General features: G+C 36.6%; 1 protein-coding gene and 1 long non-coding RNA gene across 4 annotated transcripts in view; one reads left to right on the top strand and one right to left on the bottom strand.

Annotated features, from left to right (window-relative positions):
- The window catches only part of WDR35 (WD repeat domain 35), a 37,714-nt gene that overhangs the window by 18,541 nt on the left and 491 nt on the right, over positions 1-18,682 (top strand). For 2 of the 3 annotated variants that reach the window (XM_010707967.4, XM_010707966.4), the window contains 16 exons: positions 1,717-1,861; positions 2,823-2,892; positions 3,375-3,428; positions 4,119-4,228; positions 5,763-5,973; positions 6,531-6,611; positions 6,737-6,873; positions 7,986-8,189; positions 10,128-10,274; positions 11,419-11,551; positions 12,453-12,563; positions 13,627-13,791; positions 14,746-14,880; positions 15,655-15,811; positions 16,541-16,781; positions 17,982-18,649. In XM_010707967.4, coding sequence (XP_010706269.2) covers positions 1,717-1,861; positions 2,823-2,892; positions 3,375-3,428; positions 4,119-4,228; positions 5,763-5,973; positions 6,531-6,611; positions 6,737-6,873; positions 7,986-8,189; positions 10,128-10,274; positions 11,419-11,551; positions 12,453-12,563; positions 13,627-13,791; positions 14,746-14,880; positions 15,655-15,811; positions 16,541-16,781; positions 17,982-18,129 — 2,249 coding nt within the window. In that variant the 3' untranslated portion in view covers positions 18,130-18,649. Of the gene's footprint in view, positions 1-1,716; positions 1,862-2,822; positions 2,893-3,374; positions 3,429-4,118; positions 4,229-5,762; positions 5,974-6,530; positions 6,612-6,736; positions 6,874-7,985; positions 8,190-10,127; positions 10,275-11,418; positions 11,552-12,452; positions 12,564-13,626; positions 13,792-14,745; positions 14,881-15,654; positions 15,812-16,540; positions 16,782-17,981; positions 18,650-18,682 lie in introns of those variants that run through there. The other variant, XR_014881658.1, reaches the window with a different exon arrangement.
- On the bottom strand, positions 1,610-17,995 carry LOC104910009 (uncharacterized). Its single transcript, XR_792732.4, has 4 exons — positions 17,638-17,995; positions 10,338-10,465; positions 4,375-4,437; positions 1,610-4,038 (listed from the first exon to the last, which is right to left on the bottom strand). It is a non-coding gene; the product is annotated as an uncharacterized LOC104910009 (long non-coding RNA).

The following is an 18,682-nucleotide window of genomic DNA, read 5'->3' as shown; positions in this document are numbered from 1 at the left end:
AGAAAACTCCATGCATCCCACTTCTGTCCAGTTTTAATTATGTAGCAATTGTGCAAAAAGGTCAGTTCCCATGTACAGATGCATCTCTCCCAGATGTTTGTTTGAATCAATCTGATCCTATTGACTCTCTGTGCTGTGTATAATGTTATCCCTCTCCCTGTGTTTTCACATTTGACTTAAACCTAACTCTAATTGCCCTGCTGTTGCAAAGAAGAGAAGGTTCATGCCCCTCGTGTTAGCTTCTTATTCCTGCTCTCTTTTATGTTTGCTCCGTCATTTGTGATTCTCTATTTAATCCAACTTAATCCTTTATTTATTTAATTTTGGGATTAGTTTTCAGTCAGATCAATCAACAAACTGATCCAATTTACTCTGTGGCTAAGCTACTCCTAGAGCTGATTAAAAGTGGCAGGGAAGTGTGAGGGTTTGTTGGGTGGAAAGCAGCTCAGTTTTGGTTGTTATGGCAGATACAGCTGCAAGTTAATAAGAGAATTACAGCAAATACGCAGAATTTCTGAATTTGTTTATTGAATCTGAGACTGTATTCTTCAGGTGTGAGCACAAAACTAATTATTGAGCTGTGTTACAGGTAAATGAAATACGTTGATTTCATGAAATGTAAAGAAGTGCTGTATCTATGCTACTGCTCACACATTAAGCATTGCCTCTAAGCCTTCTCATCCAGTACTGACATTTATACTAAAAAGTATTAAACAGCTGTTAGGTAGCTTATCTTAATCCTCTTGGTTTCAGAGAAATGTTCAACCAGTCTTCACCAATCAGTCCATCATAGTACTGTTCTACCTTATGGCAGGCATATAGCACCCCCCAGAGTTCCATCCTGTGCTAATATAAGGAAAAAGTGGAGAGATTCATTGTAAAACAATTAGATTTTGTGCTTACACCATGTTATCTGCGACACACTTCACTAACAGGGCTATAAAATGAAATTTGCTCAGCTTGTCTGGTGGCATACTGATTTAAGCGTTGAGTTTGAAGACATTGAGGGATTTATTTATTGATTTCTGATTTTTTTTTTTTTCTATGTATTTTATGTGCTGATTCAGATTTTCACAAATCAAAAAAACGTGAAAGAAAATGCCATGATAGAACCAAGACAGTAGTATAAAGAAGAACGTAATGCTTTGAGTGCCTGTATCCACCAAACATTGACAGCAGGAATGAGACATTGCCTTTAGCCGTGCATTCTAAATGGTTTTAAGGATAAAGTAAAAAAGGGCCTTGGCTTTCCCTATGCAGTGATGTCTGGATACTTTTCAATATCTGAAGGGGAGCTACAGGAAGGAATGGATCAGATTCTTGAGCAGGTTCTGTGGTGATAGAACAAGGGGAAATGGCTTCAAGGTTAAAGAGGGCAGATTTAGGTTGAATATAAGGAAAAAATCTTTTACAGTGAGAGTGGTGAGGCACTGGAACAGGTTACCTGTCTTTATGGTGGATGCCCTGTCCCTGGAGACATTCAGGGCAAGGCTGGATAAGGCCCTGGGCTGCCTGATCCTGAGCTACCTGTGGTGTCTCTGTTCATTGCAGGGGAGTTGGACTCGCATTAAGGAAAAGGAAAGCTGCTGGAATAATGGGGAGAAAAGTATTAATTATAAAAGCAGTGCCTTGAAAGAATTTCTTTATTTGTCTGAACAAGGCAGCAGTGAAAGTACTTGCTGCTCTAATTTTACAACCATTTGGATTTCATAACAGGGCCGTTGTTTGTCACAATGACCAGAACACACGTGATAGCAGCTTCCAAAGAAGCATTTTACATCTGGCAATATCGTGTCGCCAAGAAGCTCACAGCAATGGAGATTAATCAGGTAGCACGGACCAGAAAAGAAGGCAGGGAAAGGTTTGTCTCCAGATTTTTTCATGTTCTTTCTTTTGCATAAATATGATTTTGATAAAAGTGGATTCTCCCATACCTAAAGTATGAACTCCTCATTATTGTTTTCCTACTCAAAATTGTTAAGTGTAGTTTATCGTTACAAATGCATAGCTACTATCCAGATCTCTTTGACTTTTTTTCAATTAGTTTTCTGCTTACTGTCACTGTTTGCTACCCGTGAATGCCTCCTTACAGAGCTGCATGTCTGATGTATACGGGTTTTTGTCTTCTCTATATCCTTAATTTCTCAGCAATTATATTCACTCTGATTACTTTAATAATTACTTCTGTGTCAGTGGCTGTTAGGGCATATTCTGTCCAGCTATTCTCTAAATACATTTGTGCCTGCTGTATCTTTGGCCTCTAATCCTGTATGGCCTGTTCTCAAACTAAACAAGCCAAAGTTGTCATCATCTGCTCATCCAAAATAGTTACTTCATATAATAACTCTATGCTCATGTTACATTAATTTTCTCTTTCTAATGCTACTTTTTAAGGCTACTTTTTAAGGCAGAAGAGTTTTGATAAAGTTTTGAATATAGTAATGTGTAAGTTTTGTGGATGTGATAGTGAAACTCTTCCTAAGAAATGGAAAAGAGCATAAGGAAAATATAATATTTGAAAGGAGACAGCTGAGATGATTGATCATTTGCAGGATCTTCTTGTTGCAGAATGAAAGATTGTAGGTCATACGGAGCTGACATTATGGGCCATCGTGTAGTGAAGGTGAAAGCAAGTACCATGGCTGTATCAGCTGAAAGCAGAGTTCCTGGGGAAAGCACTACTGGAACACAAGAACAGGCTTAGCTTTTATACTTTTTTATCTTGTTACAGTGATTCCTTCTCCAGGTTTGAAGATACCTGTATTCTATTAAAAATGACCCTTCTTTCTTCAGAGGCACTTTTTCTCCTTCCTTCCCTGCAGGATTTATCATATTGATGACACTCCTTCAGGATCTGGAGATGGACACCTTGATTACAGTAAAGCTGTTGAAGTGAGCCTTGTTTGTAACTTGTTTATTATGATATCACTGGTAGCTTGAAAGTAGTAGCTGGCATTGCTGTATATATTTGCTTAGGTTTTTTGTTAATGGGTCTTTTTATTTTCTTCTACTTTTTGTACAAAAATGTTAGTGTTGCTTCTGGTTAGTAAAATGTTACTGTATCATTATGTATTACTAGAAATGTACATCAAACTGTATAGAATGCAGGGAAAAAGTGTATTCTGTATTTTGGAGAATTAATGGGCTCCAGAAGGAAGCTCTTACTGTTACCATGTTTCCTTCCATGTTTTCAAAGGCTACTGATATCATAAACCATCCATTTATTGTACAGTGATAAAGTTTGATAGCCCCTTTTTGTGTAAACACTTGGCAGCATTCTTGGATATTTAAGCATAACTTTTTTTTTTTTTTTTCTGTAGAGGTTCACTCCTACTGCAGTATTAAAACAAGTGTTGGTGTTTGTTTGCTTTCAGGGAACAAGAGATCCAATTTGTGCAATAACAGCATCTGATAAGATACTACTTGTGGTAAGTTAGGGGATTACAACAACTTCTAATTGCCACTTGCTCTTGTAGGCAGGACTCTTGTGCAGTTAAGTCACGAGCAGTCATATTTAAAATGTTTTCCCATGCTCCTACTCCAGTGATTTTTTTTTTTAACATCTTTTGAATGAATTAGACAAAACCACTGAGACACAGGAAAGAAAACAGATGGAGACAGTGTGAAAGTCATTAGTTGATACAATAATGTGTGTTACAGTGGTCAAATCTTTCTAACTCTTATAGCCAAATCTGCTTTTTAATTTATAGGGTATATATATATATGAAAAAAGTCAAAGATGTGAAAGGCAAGGAGGATCTTTCCAGGTGAATTGGGTAGGGAAAAAAAAGGAAAGGAATGATGTTTGGGCTACCTTTAAAATTATTGACTATCTTCCAAAGTAAGCATTCAGCTGCAGGTAAAATAACCTGAGTGGGCTGTTCCACATGACTATGTTTTAACATCTTATTTAAGCAGATCTTTAACTTGTAGCATCTTAAGAAATTATTTTCTTGAAATAACAGGATTAAGAACTCCAGAGTGATGATGTTGCCTCTTCCCACATTGGTTCAGCCACTCATCCAAGAACTCTTTAGTCTAGAACAACATATAAAGAAAACCTTGTTAAGCTGTTTATTCATAGAAAAATTAAAAAAAAATAAAATGCTTTTCTCTAGGGAAGAGAATCTGGCACTATTCACAGATACAGTCTTCCTAATGTTGGCATAATTCAGAAATATACCCTGAATTGTCGGGCACATCAGCTGTCTTTGAACTGCAACTCTAGGTAAGATACAGGTCTGCTTCTAATAAAGGCAAACAATTTTAAACTAAACCACTGCATTTGGCGAAAATATTAGTAATGATGCACTAATTTTACTTCAATATAAATTACTTAATTTATTGGCTATTAACGGTTTCTTCATTTCTTACTGGCCAGGCTGCTGTAAGAGGCTGAGTTGATAAAGCTTCCTTGTGTACTACACTCTTTAAAGTCTGTAAGGAAACACAAAAGGGAAAATTTCTGTTAAAAGATAAACCAAACACAAGCTTTTTGAGGTCAGGAATTGATGAAAGTACGTCACAACATGAAACTTCATATCTCTGAGGTTTCTTTTTATTTCTATCCTCCTAATGCTTAGAAACTTTGTTCGTCCCGTATTAATTTTCCACTATTGCAAACTGTAGTTGCTGGCAAAACTCCTAGCAGGATTTCCTGCTAAAGCTTTTCTTAAGCCAGCACTGAAGCTACATTCTGCTTGGTAGACAACCATTAATGTTTAACAGTGCTTTTGGTTCCCCTGCCCCCAGGAGAATTAGAGGATCTTGACAGAAAAGGCTAAAATCCACTAATGAATGCTCATAAGACAATTTTAATCACTTCAAAACAACTTTATAATTTCAAACAAACTTCATAACATAAGTGTAGATATCTTCATTTATAGACCAAAAATAGATTGATTCACTTAAAAAGTTACATGACCAAGCCAGATCTGCATTAGTTTTGTTTTGAACCTAAGCTGTTATCTTCCTAAATGATTTTGTATTAGTGGAAAATACTCAGATTCACAAGGTTTTTGAAGTTAATTGGGTTGCTTTTGAAATTATAATGAAGATTAAGGTTGTCTAAATGCATTCCAATATTGAAAAATATTTAAGAGCACTGCAGTAAATGACTGACAGTAAATACAGGCTACTGTCATTCACTGATAATGTATGTAACTGTAAATTTTCAAATGTAACCCTTTAGAAATTGTATTTTCCCTATATTTTAAATGATGTCAAAGATTAATTGGATTATACATACTATTATCTTAGAATAATATCCTTAGTAGTAATATTAGAAATCCTGTTTTAGGGATGAACACTCTGGATCGTTGCACTGTATTTTTAAGAATCTGCCTCCTAGTAAATAATGAAAAGCATATATGTTAAATTCTTAATTTTAGGCTCTGTCAAGAAAACAGTTTAGTCAGGAGCTGAACCTAAACAGGTTTTTACTAAGGTTTTTATCTGAAGTACGAAGCATCTTCAGAGTGCTGGATGAAAAACAGGCATGGGTCGGTACAGTCCAGGCCCAAATCCAGTAGGAGAAAATGAAGGCCTCTTTTCCATGTTTCTAGTCTCTCTCTGCTGTACAGATCAATGAAAATCACAGGCATCTTGCTGAAACCATGGAGTTAGTTTGGAGGGAAATTTGGCCTGAGTGTGCCAGTTCAGGAAACTTATTTCAGACGTACAGCTTTGAATAGTGTTACTTAGCTGTCCTTTTATTACTCTTTTTTTGTTGTTGTTGTTGTTTTTTCTCCCCTGTTCTGTAGCCGTGTTGCTATCATAGACCTTTCAGGTGTTTTGACTTTCTTTGACTTGGATGCACGAGTAACAAGCAGTACTGGGCAGCAAGTGATTGGAGAACAGCTCAAACTGGAACGCAAAGATGTCTGGGATATGAAATGGGCCAAAGATAATCCAGATTTGTTTGCAGTGATGGAGAAAACAAGAATGTATGTTTTCAGAAACTTGGATCCAGAGGTAAATGTAAACAAACTACTCAGTTTACAAGTTCACTCTAAGATAATGGTTCTGTGTTGAATAGAATTATTTTTATGCTTGCTGTTTAATCAAGTATTTTGATATCAATAAACTTCATATAAATAAATAACTGGACATCTCAATATCTCGTCAACTCTGATGTGAGGGTCTTGTTTAAGATGAAATAAGTGTGAAATAAACTATCAATAAAAAATGCTTGCTATCCTTGTCTTCCACTTATAGAAATTATGCTCCTGGAAATAATAATATGCTTTAGAAACAGTAAAGCCAATTTTAATAAAGGTATTTCTATAATGTGTGGTTTGGGCGAGTCCAGATATTGTTCCTTTCTCTTTTTCTCATAATCTAGTTATAAATACCAGGATTTTTAATTATGTCTGTGTATATGAGATTGTCAGTAACACCAATGTTTATATTTCCTGTTGGAAAAGCAGTCAAATCCTACTTTGGGGGAAGTCTTTTTACATATATTAATAGATTTGTTTAGAATGTAAGTAGAATACAGGTTAATTCCTTTTTAACTGTTTTACTTTAAGGAACCTATACAAACTTCTGGATATATTTGCAACTTTGAAGATTTAGAAATCAAATCTGTTCTTCTGGATGAAATACTAAAGGTAAGTATAATGAATTCTATTTTGTGGGAATAGTTGGTGTCTAAGTGATTTGAACAGTTGGTATCATTGATGGGTGAAAGTAAACGTGACAGAACAAAAATGTATTTCTTTATTCATTATGTTAGAATCCTGAACGCCCTAACAAAGATTACATCATCAACTTTGAGATTCGTTCATTACGAGACAGTCGAGCACTGATTGAAGCAGTTGGGATTGAGGAATCTTCCCAGTTCATAGAAGATAATCCACATCCCAGACTTTGGTAAAATAAAATAAAAATCTCATAATAAGCCAACTTTCTTTGTTTAAATGTTTTCTTTCTTTTGTAGTCTTCTTTTTCAGACAAATCTAACTATCCAAGTGGAAAAAAAAACACCCCTCAAAGTAAGAGCAGCCAACCAGCATACAATTTAATGAGAATCATTATTTAAAATAATAATAATAACGCTAAGTAGTAGCAGTACTCTGCTGCAATCTGAAGGGCTGCTGTTCTAAATGGGAATGTTGTTACATTGAAGCTGAATCATCTACAGAGGCATTTTATAGTGCTGATGTAAGACCTGAAGAGAACCTTGCAGTCCCCCTGCAAGCCTGGCTCCCTGCCTCTTGTGGAATTGGTGTGTTTTCAGGCTACGTGGTATGTTTTTCTAGAAGGCAAGAAAGAGGTTTTTCCTCCTAAGTATGCATAACTAAGCACAGACCATTTCGGACAGGCTCTAAAGGAAAGAAGTGAGAATGGGGAGGGTACATCAATCATAATTTGTGATATCCTTTCAAAATGAAATAATCTGAGGAAAATAACTTAGTTAAACGGTTTAACAAGTTAAACTTGACTATTAAACTGAATTTAAATCCTGCACAGCAAACTTGTAGGAATAAACATGTGAAAACAGTTCTGGAAATCTAGCTAATGTCCCATATCTCAGGGGTTAGAGAAATAGAATCATTAAGGTTGGAAGAGACCTCTAAGATCACCATGTCCAACCATAAACCCATCCCCACCATGCCCACTAACCATGTCCCTTAGTGCCACGTCTCCGTGGTTCTTGAACACCTCCAGGGATGGTGACTTCCTGAGCAGTCTGTTCCAGTGCCTCACCACTGCTTTGGAGAATAAATATTTTCTTATACCCAACCCGAACCTCCCCTGGCGCACCTTGAAGCCATTATCTCTCATCCTATTCCTGTTACCTGGGAGAAGAGGCTGGCCCCCCACCTTGCTCCAACCTCCTGTTAGGCAATTGTAGAGAGCAGTAAGGTCTACCCTGAGCCTCCTCTTTTCCAGACTGAACAATCCCACTTCTCTCAGCTGCTCCTCATGAGACATATAATTTACAGCTGCTTTTCTATGTGTTGCATTTGTTTTTCACACAGGCGTCTCCTGGCTGAAGCTGCCCTTCAGAAGCTAGATCTGCAGACTGCTGAACAAGCTTTTGTGCGCTGCAAGGATTATCAAGGTATTAAATTTGTGAAGCGTCTGGGCAACCTGCAGAGCGAGTCAATGCAGCAAGCAGAAGTGGCAGCCTATTTCAGCAGATTTGAAGAAGCTGAAAGAATGTATCTGGATATGGACAGAAGGTAATTGCATGTTGTCATCTCAGCAGCAAATAAAGAAAAAAATGTCTTGGAAAACAAATACCCTTATAAGGAATGACTGGTTTAGCACTGAGGACTCTTCACCAGTTGCTGGAAAGACAGAACAACATCAGATGGGAAGAACTTTGTTATATTGATATGTAAGCAATCCCTTATGTGAACCAGTGTGTTCCAGATCATCTGAAAATTCTGAGCTGCTCTAAGTAGTGCTGTTTTTTCTAGATGTTTTTAGAAAATATTTTGTAGATGTTTCATCTGGGAATCCAAAAATACAAACAAAAGTCTTAAAATTTCTATTTAATTTATGCATTGTTGCTCTCAGCTAATTGCCAAGTACGCATTCTTTTGAATTACATGTGCAAACAATGAAGTTTCTAATTAACGTTAATCTTAGGAGAGACAGAAGGACTGTGGGCCAGTGGAATTTTTGCTGAGGAATGAAAACAAGAACAAAACTAAATGACAGTATTACTGAAAAATATAAATTAATGCTAAGTAATGAGGTTTAGCACTGTATTCCTCATTGTCCTTTTTCTGTAATAAGCAGCAGTTGTGTGATGCAGGCTGAAGGTGATGATCAGACATGAAGAGACATGTGAATCACTCAGAATCATAGAACCATCAAGGTTGGAAAAGACCCACAGGGTCACCCAGTCCAACCATCCATTGATCACCAGTAGTTCTCACTAAACCATGTCCCCCAACACAGTGTCCAAGCTTCTGAATAGATGAAATGTTTAAGCTTTGATTAATGAAGTCATGAAAAAAAAAAAAGGAATGTTGGAGGAAAATGTTTTTCTTCTTTTATGATGTAAGAATGAGGAACATCCCTCTTCCCCAGTATGAAATGGAGAAGGAGAAAAAGCAGAAGGTGGAGGAAGGTGCCTGTTAGATCCTGGTGATGGAAAAGTTTTCATACAGCGAGCCCATGAAAGTATGTTGTTTTGGAGAGGTGGATTGTTTTGTAAGACCTTCACTTGCCCAGAAATGCTGATTTCCAGAAACGACATTTTTTGACATGTGACTGAGGAGATATTTGATTCATATAGAATTGTAGAAGGCAAAGGCAGACCTTTTTTGTTGTTGTTGTTGATTTCTTCAGCAGTAGAATGTCTTATTCTCCAGCTACAAGCATACAATTCCATATTGCCCTGTGTGTCTACTCACCACTAGAAAATTCTTGATGAAGACCTACCATAGATTAGGCTGAAATATATTTTTCAAATGCAATTCTAAATGTTTTTGATAGAAGTTTTTACTTAACAGACTGCACTGACTTGGTATCTCACTCATTATTCAGCTCACTGGTAAATTTAGAGCGTTTTAAAATGGGGTTTGTATATCTCTCCCACTTATTTTCTATCCACATGCAGAATTACTGCATTTTCACACAGAACAGTTTCAGTATTACATGGTAGGAAAAATGTGCTAGACAGATGCAGAATGGGTCACATAAATGTGCATGAATAATAAAAAGGAAAGATTACTCCCAAGTCTTTCTCCTTCTTTCAGAGTCATCTTGAATTGAGTCTCTGAAATGAATCTTATTAGATGTCATCCTTCATCATTCATATTCCTTCCCCTTGGCTGTTCCCCTGCCCTTCTGCTTTTCAACAGTGGAAGATGAAAGGTATACAGAGCAAGAGGAGGCCTGACATTTGGCAACTGAATTGCCAACTGTAATTCAGTGTACTTCATGCAGTCGTGTGACTGATAGGAAAGTATATTTGTATGATGTAATTTATGAGCTCTCTTGAGTTCATTTATTTACTTGGAACATAGTTTAAATTGGACAAAGTATCAGGGATCACTGTGATCACTGCAGTATGGATTATGAATGTGAAAACAATTTTGGACCCTTACCTCAAGATTTTTTTGTTATCTATTTTGTCTTTTCCTACTATTTCCTGTTTATGTCAGAGATCTTGCCATTGGACTACGAATAAAACTAGGAGATTGGTTTCGAGTACTGCAGCTACTGAAAACTGGCTCTGGTGACTCAGATGATGCCCTTCTTGAACAAGCACACAATGCTATTGGAGATTATTTTGCAGACCGTCAGAAATGGTATGTTATGTAGGGGAACTAGTAAGGAGCAAAGGAAATGATAAAGCTGATGACAAAACTTACCTTATGAGAAGGGACAGGTATCAGGAAAGTCAGAGTAATACGTTGGATGATTTTGTAATGATGAGATTTAACTCTGACCTTTATGATTCTGTCACAGCCTTTACATTTGAGAGTTGTTGATCAACTATCTAAAGAATAAAGGAAAAACCAAATCTCAGTATTGCCAGAAGTCTGGTCACTTCAAAGAAGGAGGGAGGAAGGGAGGGGAAACAAAACAAACAAAATCCATTGCAGAGACAGTGATACTAGCATGGGTGTAGGATATTAAAAAACAAACAGGAAAAAAGGTACTAAATAACAGTGAATTTCAAAACCACAGATTTTCTAGAACATTTAAAATCTGGGGCATTTGAGAAGGTCCAGAGATCTGTCTGACCTGGATATGTCTCCAGGCATTGACAAAACTGAGTACTCATGAATGTATTAAGAACTGCATGCAAATGGTATTTCTCCAAAACTTGTTTTGCAGTTGGGACTTAACTGAGAAGTCATGTCTTAGTAGTTAATAACTGGCAATGAGACATTCATACACTTTTCTTGTTACTTTTTAAGCTTAAGTATACTGTAAGCATCCAGAACATTCTGCCAAAGCTCCACTCATTATTATAGTTACGCAAAATGCACTACCACAAAGACTTTGCCCCTATTAGTTAAACTTGTGAGTAGATTCTGTAAGTTTATTTCTAGATAATTTAGGCAATGAAGGGGTTGGTCTTGGAGGTCTTAGTGCTCATGTTTTAAAGTACAGAGGTGCTCAACTTTCAGTTTTGTTGTGAGTTGCTGTTGACTATCAGGCATGATCTGTGCAGATGTGGGAATACAATTTTCAGGTTCATTGGCATCCTAACCTTATGTGAGTCAGAAAATGAATCTTACTGCTACTTCAGTGTAGTGATTTCTGAAAAGCAAAATATGTAGTGCATCTTAGTGCATTTTAGAAAAAGAAACTTTAGTTACTAAAGATCTTGAGCAAAGTTACCCATTTAAAAGGTCATTTTAAATTTACAGACACAAAAGGCTTACCCAGTTTGAAGTTTGGCGTATGTCTGATTATACCACATTTATGTCTTGTCTTTATTAGGTTAAATGCTGTACAGTATTATGTACAAGGACGGAACCAGGAACGTTTAGCTGAATGTTACTACATGCTAGAGGACTACCAAGGACTAGAGAATCTGGCTAACTCACTTCCAGAGAATAATAAGTTACTCCCTGTAAGCAAGAAGTATTTCTTTTTTCATTGTCTTATGCTCAACTTTTTATTTAAAGTATCCCATCTTGGGAAGGAACAAAATGTGGAATGCAGTATATATGACCTATTTAAGCATAATGATTCTACTTTGGTTTTGATCTGAAATATTACTGTTTTCATTCTCCATCATTCCATTATTGGCCACTTCCACATATAGATCTGATTAGCCATCAGGCTCTGTGGTCACACTGCTAAGTTACAGTTTGCTGGCATTTGTCTCTAAAATAGCTATGCTTCACTGAGAATTTAATCCTTGTAGCTGGATACTTAAACCTTCATTTTGTCATCTACGATGCACTATTTTTTTTCCCCTCAAAATTCTTCCTTGTTTAACTTCTCACATGGTAACTCTGGTAGGAATGCTAACGTGCAGTGAAAATTCGAGATACCTTGCTGAAAGGAAGGAAGTTCATGACTTGCTGTGCAGTGGCTAATTTAAAACTATAATATGATTGATTACTCCACAGTGCTTCAAAAATGTAAAACACATTAACTTAATGTCATGATCAGTAGGTGTAATAAAGCAAGACGTTGCATTTTCTATTTAATCTGTAATAGCAAAGTTTTGTGAAGTGGACAATATCTAGTAAGAACACAGTCCTTCTAGTGTGATTAGGAAATTTTAAAGCAGTATTTTATTTAAATACAGAACCAATGTGTATTTCCAGAATGAGTGTGTGAGAGTAGCATTCTGCCTGGAAGACTTACAACTGCACATGTTGTATTCACAGCATCCATGCAACAAACAACCTTCTTATCCAAAGTTTGGAATTAAACTAAAAAAAACATACCTGTTGTAGTTTCTTTGCAATGTAGGAAAAATATGGAAATTAATTTAATGTAGTGCTGTTGCTTTTTTTCAGGATATAGCTCATATGTTTGTGAGAGTGGGGATGTGTGAACAAGCTGTTTCAGCCTTTCTGAAATGTAATCGACCAAAGGATGCAGTAGATACCTGTGTACATCTTAACCAGGTGGGACAACAGTAATTGATGTGCTTTAGCAATACCAGTTAACCATTCAGATTTTTATCCTACTGCCCAGTTAAATACAAATCCTTGTTAAGCATCAGATGATTCTTCGTGACTTCTGGAAAATTTATACTTTGATTCATAAGCCAGTTATTTGAAATGAGTGCTAGACCATCAAAGGAACAGTGGTATGTGCATTTACAGCGGTGCTACTCTGTGGTAAGCATGCTCAGCATACAGAAGTATGTGGCCTTGTGGCTTTTGTAGGGCTAGGCTTAGCTCAAGTCAGTGCTGCCTCCTGATGCAGTTGGGAGGAAAACTAGGAAGCTTCTGTATCCCCTTTCCTTCCTTCTACAGATGCAGATTACTTATGGCTGCACTGGGATGTAGCTGGAAAAGAGCTGGTCTGAGAAACTGTCAGCATGTTCACGGATAGAGCTGTTCCCTAGTATGATTTGTACGTGTGCTGTGTCAACACAAATGAGAGAAACTGAGGATGGCAATGAGGAAATCTATGTGAATGTCAGGGCTGGTTAATGGTGGTGTTATGTGTACAATTTGCTACCTTATGGATAGGTATTGGATATGAGATTGAGCTGGGCTTCTGAGTGCTGCCAACTTTGTGGGCAAACACAGTAGCCAAACTGTTGAAGACAGGAAAATTCATGGACAAAAATGAGGTGTGTAGAAGTTTGCTTATGCACTGAGCTCATAAACTGACGTGCTCTTTTAGACATGTTTTTGAGAGTCTGAGTTTCAATAACATCCAAGTGTTAAAATTCACATATCCAACTATGAGCAGCAATGGTTTTGCAAAGCTTTTATCAAAGCAGAAGCAACTGCTTTCTATGTGGTTTTGGACCAAGGTCCAGAATTTGTTTCACAAGTCTCCTGCATCACATGATTGGCAATGATGCTATTTGCTTGAATTCTACTTGAATTGTACAGTAGAGTTGTTCTAAGTAGTAATGAAGTATTGTGCACAGTTGTGAATTATTCACAAGAAAGCTTGTTCTCAGAGTATATTGAAAAATGTAGATTCATCTTTGTTTGCTTTCATTTCTAGTGGAATAAAGCTGTGGAGCTGGCTAAAAATCACAACATGAAAGAGATTGGATCCTTGTTAGCAAGATATGCAACTCATTTACTGGAAAAGAATAAAATCCTTGATGCAATAGAACTCTATCGTAAAGCCAATTACTTCTTTGAAGCTGCTAAGCTCATGTTCAAGGTATTGCGGATTTTATTTTTATATCAGGTATCAAAAGGTAGTCCAAAACCTCAGTTATTTCCATGCTGTTTATTTTCTTGAGGTTATCTTGTTGTTAAAAATGTACAGGAATGTACCATTAAACAGGAACTGCCAGGATGAATCAATTTCTAAAGTTTAAGATATCCAGGGTAATTCTTTAAGTTAGAGATGTTCTCTTTAGCCAGTGATGAAGAGAATTTCAGACACAAACCATCTGATTTGAGACCATCTATTCCGAATGAGATGAACTGCACCTCAGAAAGGTCGTTGTCTACTTAAAGGGTTACAGCAAGCCAGCCTGGATGCAACGTCTGCATTGTTTTATGCTGGTTTTATCTCTTTGTTTTTAAGAATAATAATGTTGTGAAGTACCAGTTAAATTTTGGTATCTCTTTCTTCGATTGAAAAATGCTTTTGTGCTTTCAAGATGCAGATCTTTCCTATATTTGGTTTACCTGCAGTGACTTGTGTAAATGGCTTATAAAATCTGTAAGAGTGCTATGCAGTTTTTATAGTGAATACATATTTTTTGTATCTATGTTACTTTCGAAATGCATCCTTCTTATTGAAGGCAATGTATTTCTTAAGCTACAGCGTTGAAAAATATTTGTTTACTGTCAGCAAACATAATGGTTACACTGATTTATCCTTTCTGAATATCTGGCTTCACGTAGTTGTTAGCTAAACAAGTAAAGAATGATGTGCACTCTTCACTGAGACATTCATTTATAGTTCTGTTTGCAGTCTAACTTATTACATTCAAATGCAAAATTGTTTTTGGCATAAATTCTGAGGTTTGTACAAGTGTGTAGCTGTCCAAGAGAATTGTTATTTTTCTTATACATACATACTTATATATATCTACAATATATATATATATATATATATATGTATATATATCTACAATAAATTCCTTCATGTTGGATTTTTCAGATTGCAGATGAAGAGGCAAAGAAAAGAACAAAGCCTTTGCGAGTTAAAAAGCTTTATGTATTATCAGCTTTACTTATGGAGCAATGCCATGAGCAAATGCAAAATGCACAGAGAGGAAAAGTTAAAGGTTCAGAGGTAGAGTCTTTTCCTTTTTTGAGTTCTATACATTTACTCTTACATGCTGCCTAGTCAGAATAAATAAAATTGCCTTAATATGAGGTTATTTCTTACTAACACTCTTTCTTCCTAGAATGAAGATTTTATTTATTTCTTTAAAGCAAATCTACTATGAAAACAAACAATATAATATACTGTTTTAAAACATTTAAATAACTTGTACTAATAGATATTTTTCTGCCTGAGGTTAATGTATTCTTCTTGAGATTTTCACTGTAACAACAAAAATCATACTAAGAAATGCAGATTTTCTGTTCCTCTGAGAATCTCACTTTACTGATGTTTAGGAATAACTATCAATCTCACAGTGAGATTTTGTGATTAGTTTAAGTTGGCTATAATGTAGCAGGGAGACTATTCCAGATATGGGGGAAGCAAATGGATGGGTTTTTTTTTAATGCTTGTACTTTCATCTTTGTGTGCACAAATGAAAGAGTTTAAACAAAGTTTTAAGAGATCTGGTGTTGAAATGCAGAATTAATCCAAAGTACGTACTAGCCTGCAGATGTGCACATAATGTACTTATACACATCTGCACCATATGCTCTGCTTATGCACTGTCTAAAAATGCCCAACAGTGTCCATTTTAGGTCCATGTGTTTATATTTTCTCCAGTTAACACAAACAGTTGGTATAATCACCAAATACAGAAAAGTTCTTTTCATGTATCACCATTTCCCACTGTATCTGTTTTCTGTATAAAAATGACTTGTGATACCGCTTTGCTTTCAGACTGCTTCAGCTCTGGCGGGTTTGCTGGAAGAAGATGTCCTTTCTTCAACGAATCGCTTTGCAGACAATGCTTGGCGAGGAGCAGAAGCTTACCATTTTTTCATACTTGCACAAAGACAGATCTATAAAGGTTCTGTAGATGCAGCACTTAAAACAGGTAGGATTTCTTCTCTAAGCATGTAAAGAAACTGCTCTAATTTTACAGGCATGCACAGCGCATACTTTCATCTACAGTTCATACATTTTTCTATTGTTGCTAGATCCATGGAATTTAAAATGGAGCCATGTAACAAACTGTAGCTGAATCTGGCTGCAGTCAAGATACTTGGAAAGTATCTTTTTGGATACAATGGCAATGTAACTTCCCAAGTATTACCTGGTTAAATTGGACAATCTCTTTATACCTTCTGTTGACTGTTTTCTTTCTGCCCAAGTTTTTTTTTTTTTTAAAATTCATGTTGGACATCCTTGTAGACAGCTTTTTAAAGTATCTGTGGGAGTTAAAGAAATAAATAGTGCCCTCTACTTGCTCCAAGTCATGGAGGTCCATTTCAAATACTTCTAGCATGTTTTTTTTCAATTATTATTATGATTTTTTTAGTGTGTTTGAGGGAAAAGTGTGTCAACCTCAACAAGACACTTTCAGTTGCCATTCAAATGTACTTCGTTTTCCTTTATTTCTGTTTATTTTTTGAAATACGCTGAATCATGAATGCAGCTTTATAAAGATGTCAGTGAAAACTTTGGTTTATGTTGTCCAGTGGAATTATTTGCAGGACTAACACTAATCTAAATACTAATCCATAGTGACTGTTTTGTACAGAAGCTTGCATTTCTCAGGAGATATGTAATGATGTTCTTGGATTTTCCTTTTTTCATTTCTTAGCTCTTCATTTGAGAGATTACGAAGACATTATCCCTGCAGTTGAAATCTATTCTCTTTTGGCTGTCTGTGCGTGTGCAAATAGAGCATTTGATACTTGTTCAAAAGCCTTTGTTAAACTAGAATCCTTGGAAACTCTTAGCCAGGAGCAAAGGCAGCAATATGAAGATCTTGCTCTAGAGATATTCACAAGACATTGTCCGAAGAACAACAAAAAAACTGATCTGGATGACGTTCTTGAGAGGTGAGTTATACATGTATGATATAAAAATATTAACCTTTTTTTTTTTTTTTTTTTTTTCCCCTGCTATGGTCTGTAAGCATTTGAGCAGTCTTTGCTCAAACCAAATGCTGTGCAAGAACGAGGCAGGTGTTAGCCAGTTCATAGAAAAGGTAATAAAAAATTGCTTCATTTGAGAGAATCATAGAATCATAGAATGGCTTGGTTGAAAGGGACTTCAAGGATCACCAAGCTTCAAGCCCCCTGCCACAGGCAGAGCTACCAACTCCACATTTAATACCAGACCAGGCTGCCCAGGGCCCCATCCAACCTGGCCTTGAACACCTCCAGGGACGGGGCATCTACAGCCTCTCTGGGCAGCCTGTTCCATTGTAATCTGGGGAAGGAAAATATGCAGTGGGAATTGAGGAACTGGCAGAAGGATGTAGCATCTTAATTTGAAATATACATGGACAGAGTACCTTTACTAAATATGTTGTCATGTGCCACTAAGGTAATCATGTTACTGTGTTTGCATCACCATTGTGGTATGATGCAAATGTGAACAAGTTTAACCATTATGTGTACAGTATTCTGTGAATTACCTACATCTGTGTGGTGTGAGATGAGTACTGCAAGTTAAAGAATCAGGATATGAAAGTCATAAGATGTAATTCTTTGGAGTGACTGTACCCCAAATGCTGTCACTGACATCTGTTTCCTGCTAAAAGCATGGAATATATGAGTATAGAAATTGCTTGTGAATCCATTTTATTTTCAGTGAGTAGCATTTAAACTTCTCACAATCTCACTAATAGCTTTTATGTTTATTCTTTGGAGGAATAAATGTAGTAGTAGTGCAGTGTTAATTGGACCTTACCTTTATATATCCTTTACTGCTTTTCTCTTAGTCATTGGGTCAGCTGGTCCTAATTTGTTGGCTGTTCGGATTCCGTTGTGTGAAGATTTACATACTTGGCTCTGCTAACCATACACAGTTACGTGATGTAATAGCTTCTAAGAAGGAAGAAGCACATTCCTGAATAGAGAAGCAGTATTTTATAGGTGAACAGCAGCACTTTTCAAAGTATCTGTAAGCACACAATTAGGACATAGTTAAAGGTATTTATGGTGTTTTACAAATTTATACAAGTAGGGTTTTTTTTAAATTATTTTACTCTTTTAAAACCATGTTTTTTAATTTTCATGACTCTTCTTAAACAGCGGAGATGGGAAGCTTCCTGTATGTGTTGCAACAGGAGACCCTATCCTGGAGTATCGATTCTGGATGTGCAGTGTGTGTAAGCATTGTATGAAAGCCAAAGAAAGAAGCAATTACAACTTCTGTCCTCTGTGCCACTGCTCAGCGTAGTGAAGGACAGGACTGTGTCCCCTCCCAGTCTGCTGCATCTCAGAAAAGGATCTTCAAAAATGGTTATTTTTGTATGTATGACATTTCAAACTACACTGCCAGTTCTGCACTCTTACAGATAGTGCCACTGTTATAGAAATGATTCAAAATAACAACCTTTTTTCAGCCTCTGTAAGAAAGGCTTAAGGTAACAGCATTCTTTGAGCCTAATTTCTGAATCATGCAAAGTGTTTTATTACATTTGCGTGAGCCCCTTTTCCTTGTTGCAGTCCCATAGGAAATGATTGCATTTTGTCAAACTGGCCATTTCTTGGAGGCGCAATTCTTCAGTTGAAACTATTGTGATGGAATTATACACATTTTTCTACTACCATTTTCCTGAAGCGGCATTTCTATTTAGCGACAAGCCTGCCGTTTCAAAAGCCGACTGTCTCTACACTGAACCATCCGTCTTACTGCACAAAGAACAAACGCGGCTTTATGTGGGAATGACTTTATTAAATATTTTTCTATTCTGACACGCGAGGCTCTTCTCCGTTCGTGTCACAGCTCG

This window comes from Meleagris gallopavo, chromosome 2, assembly GCF_905368555.1.
Source record: "Meleagris gallopavo chromosome 2, MGAL_WU_HG_1.1, whole genome shotgun sequence".
NCBI classification, from domain to species: Eukaryota; Metazoa; Chordata; class Aves; order Galliformes; family Phasianidae; genus Meleagris; species Meleagris gallopavo.
Note: the sequence above shows the minus strand (reverse complement) of the source record. Positions and strands in the feature narration are given on the sequence as shown.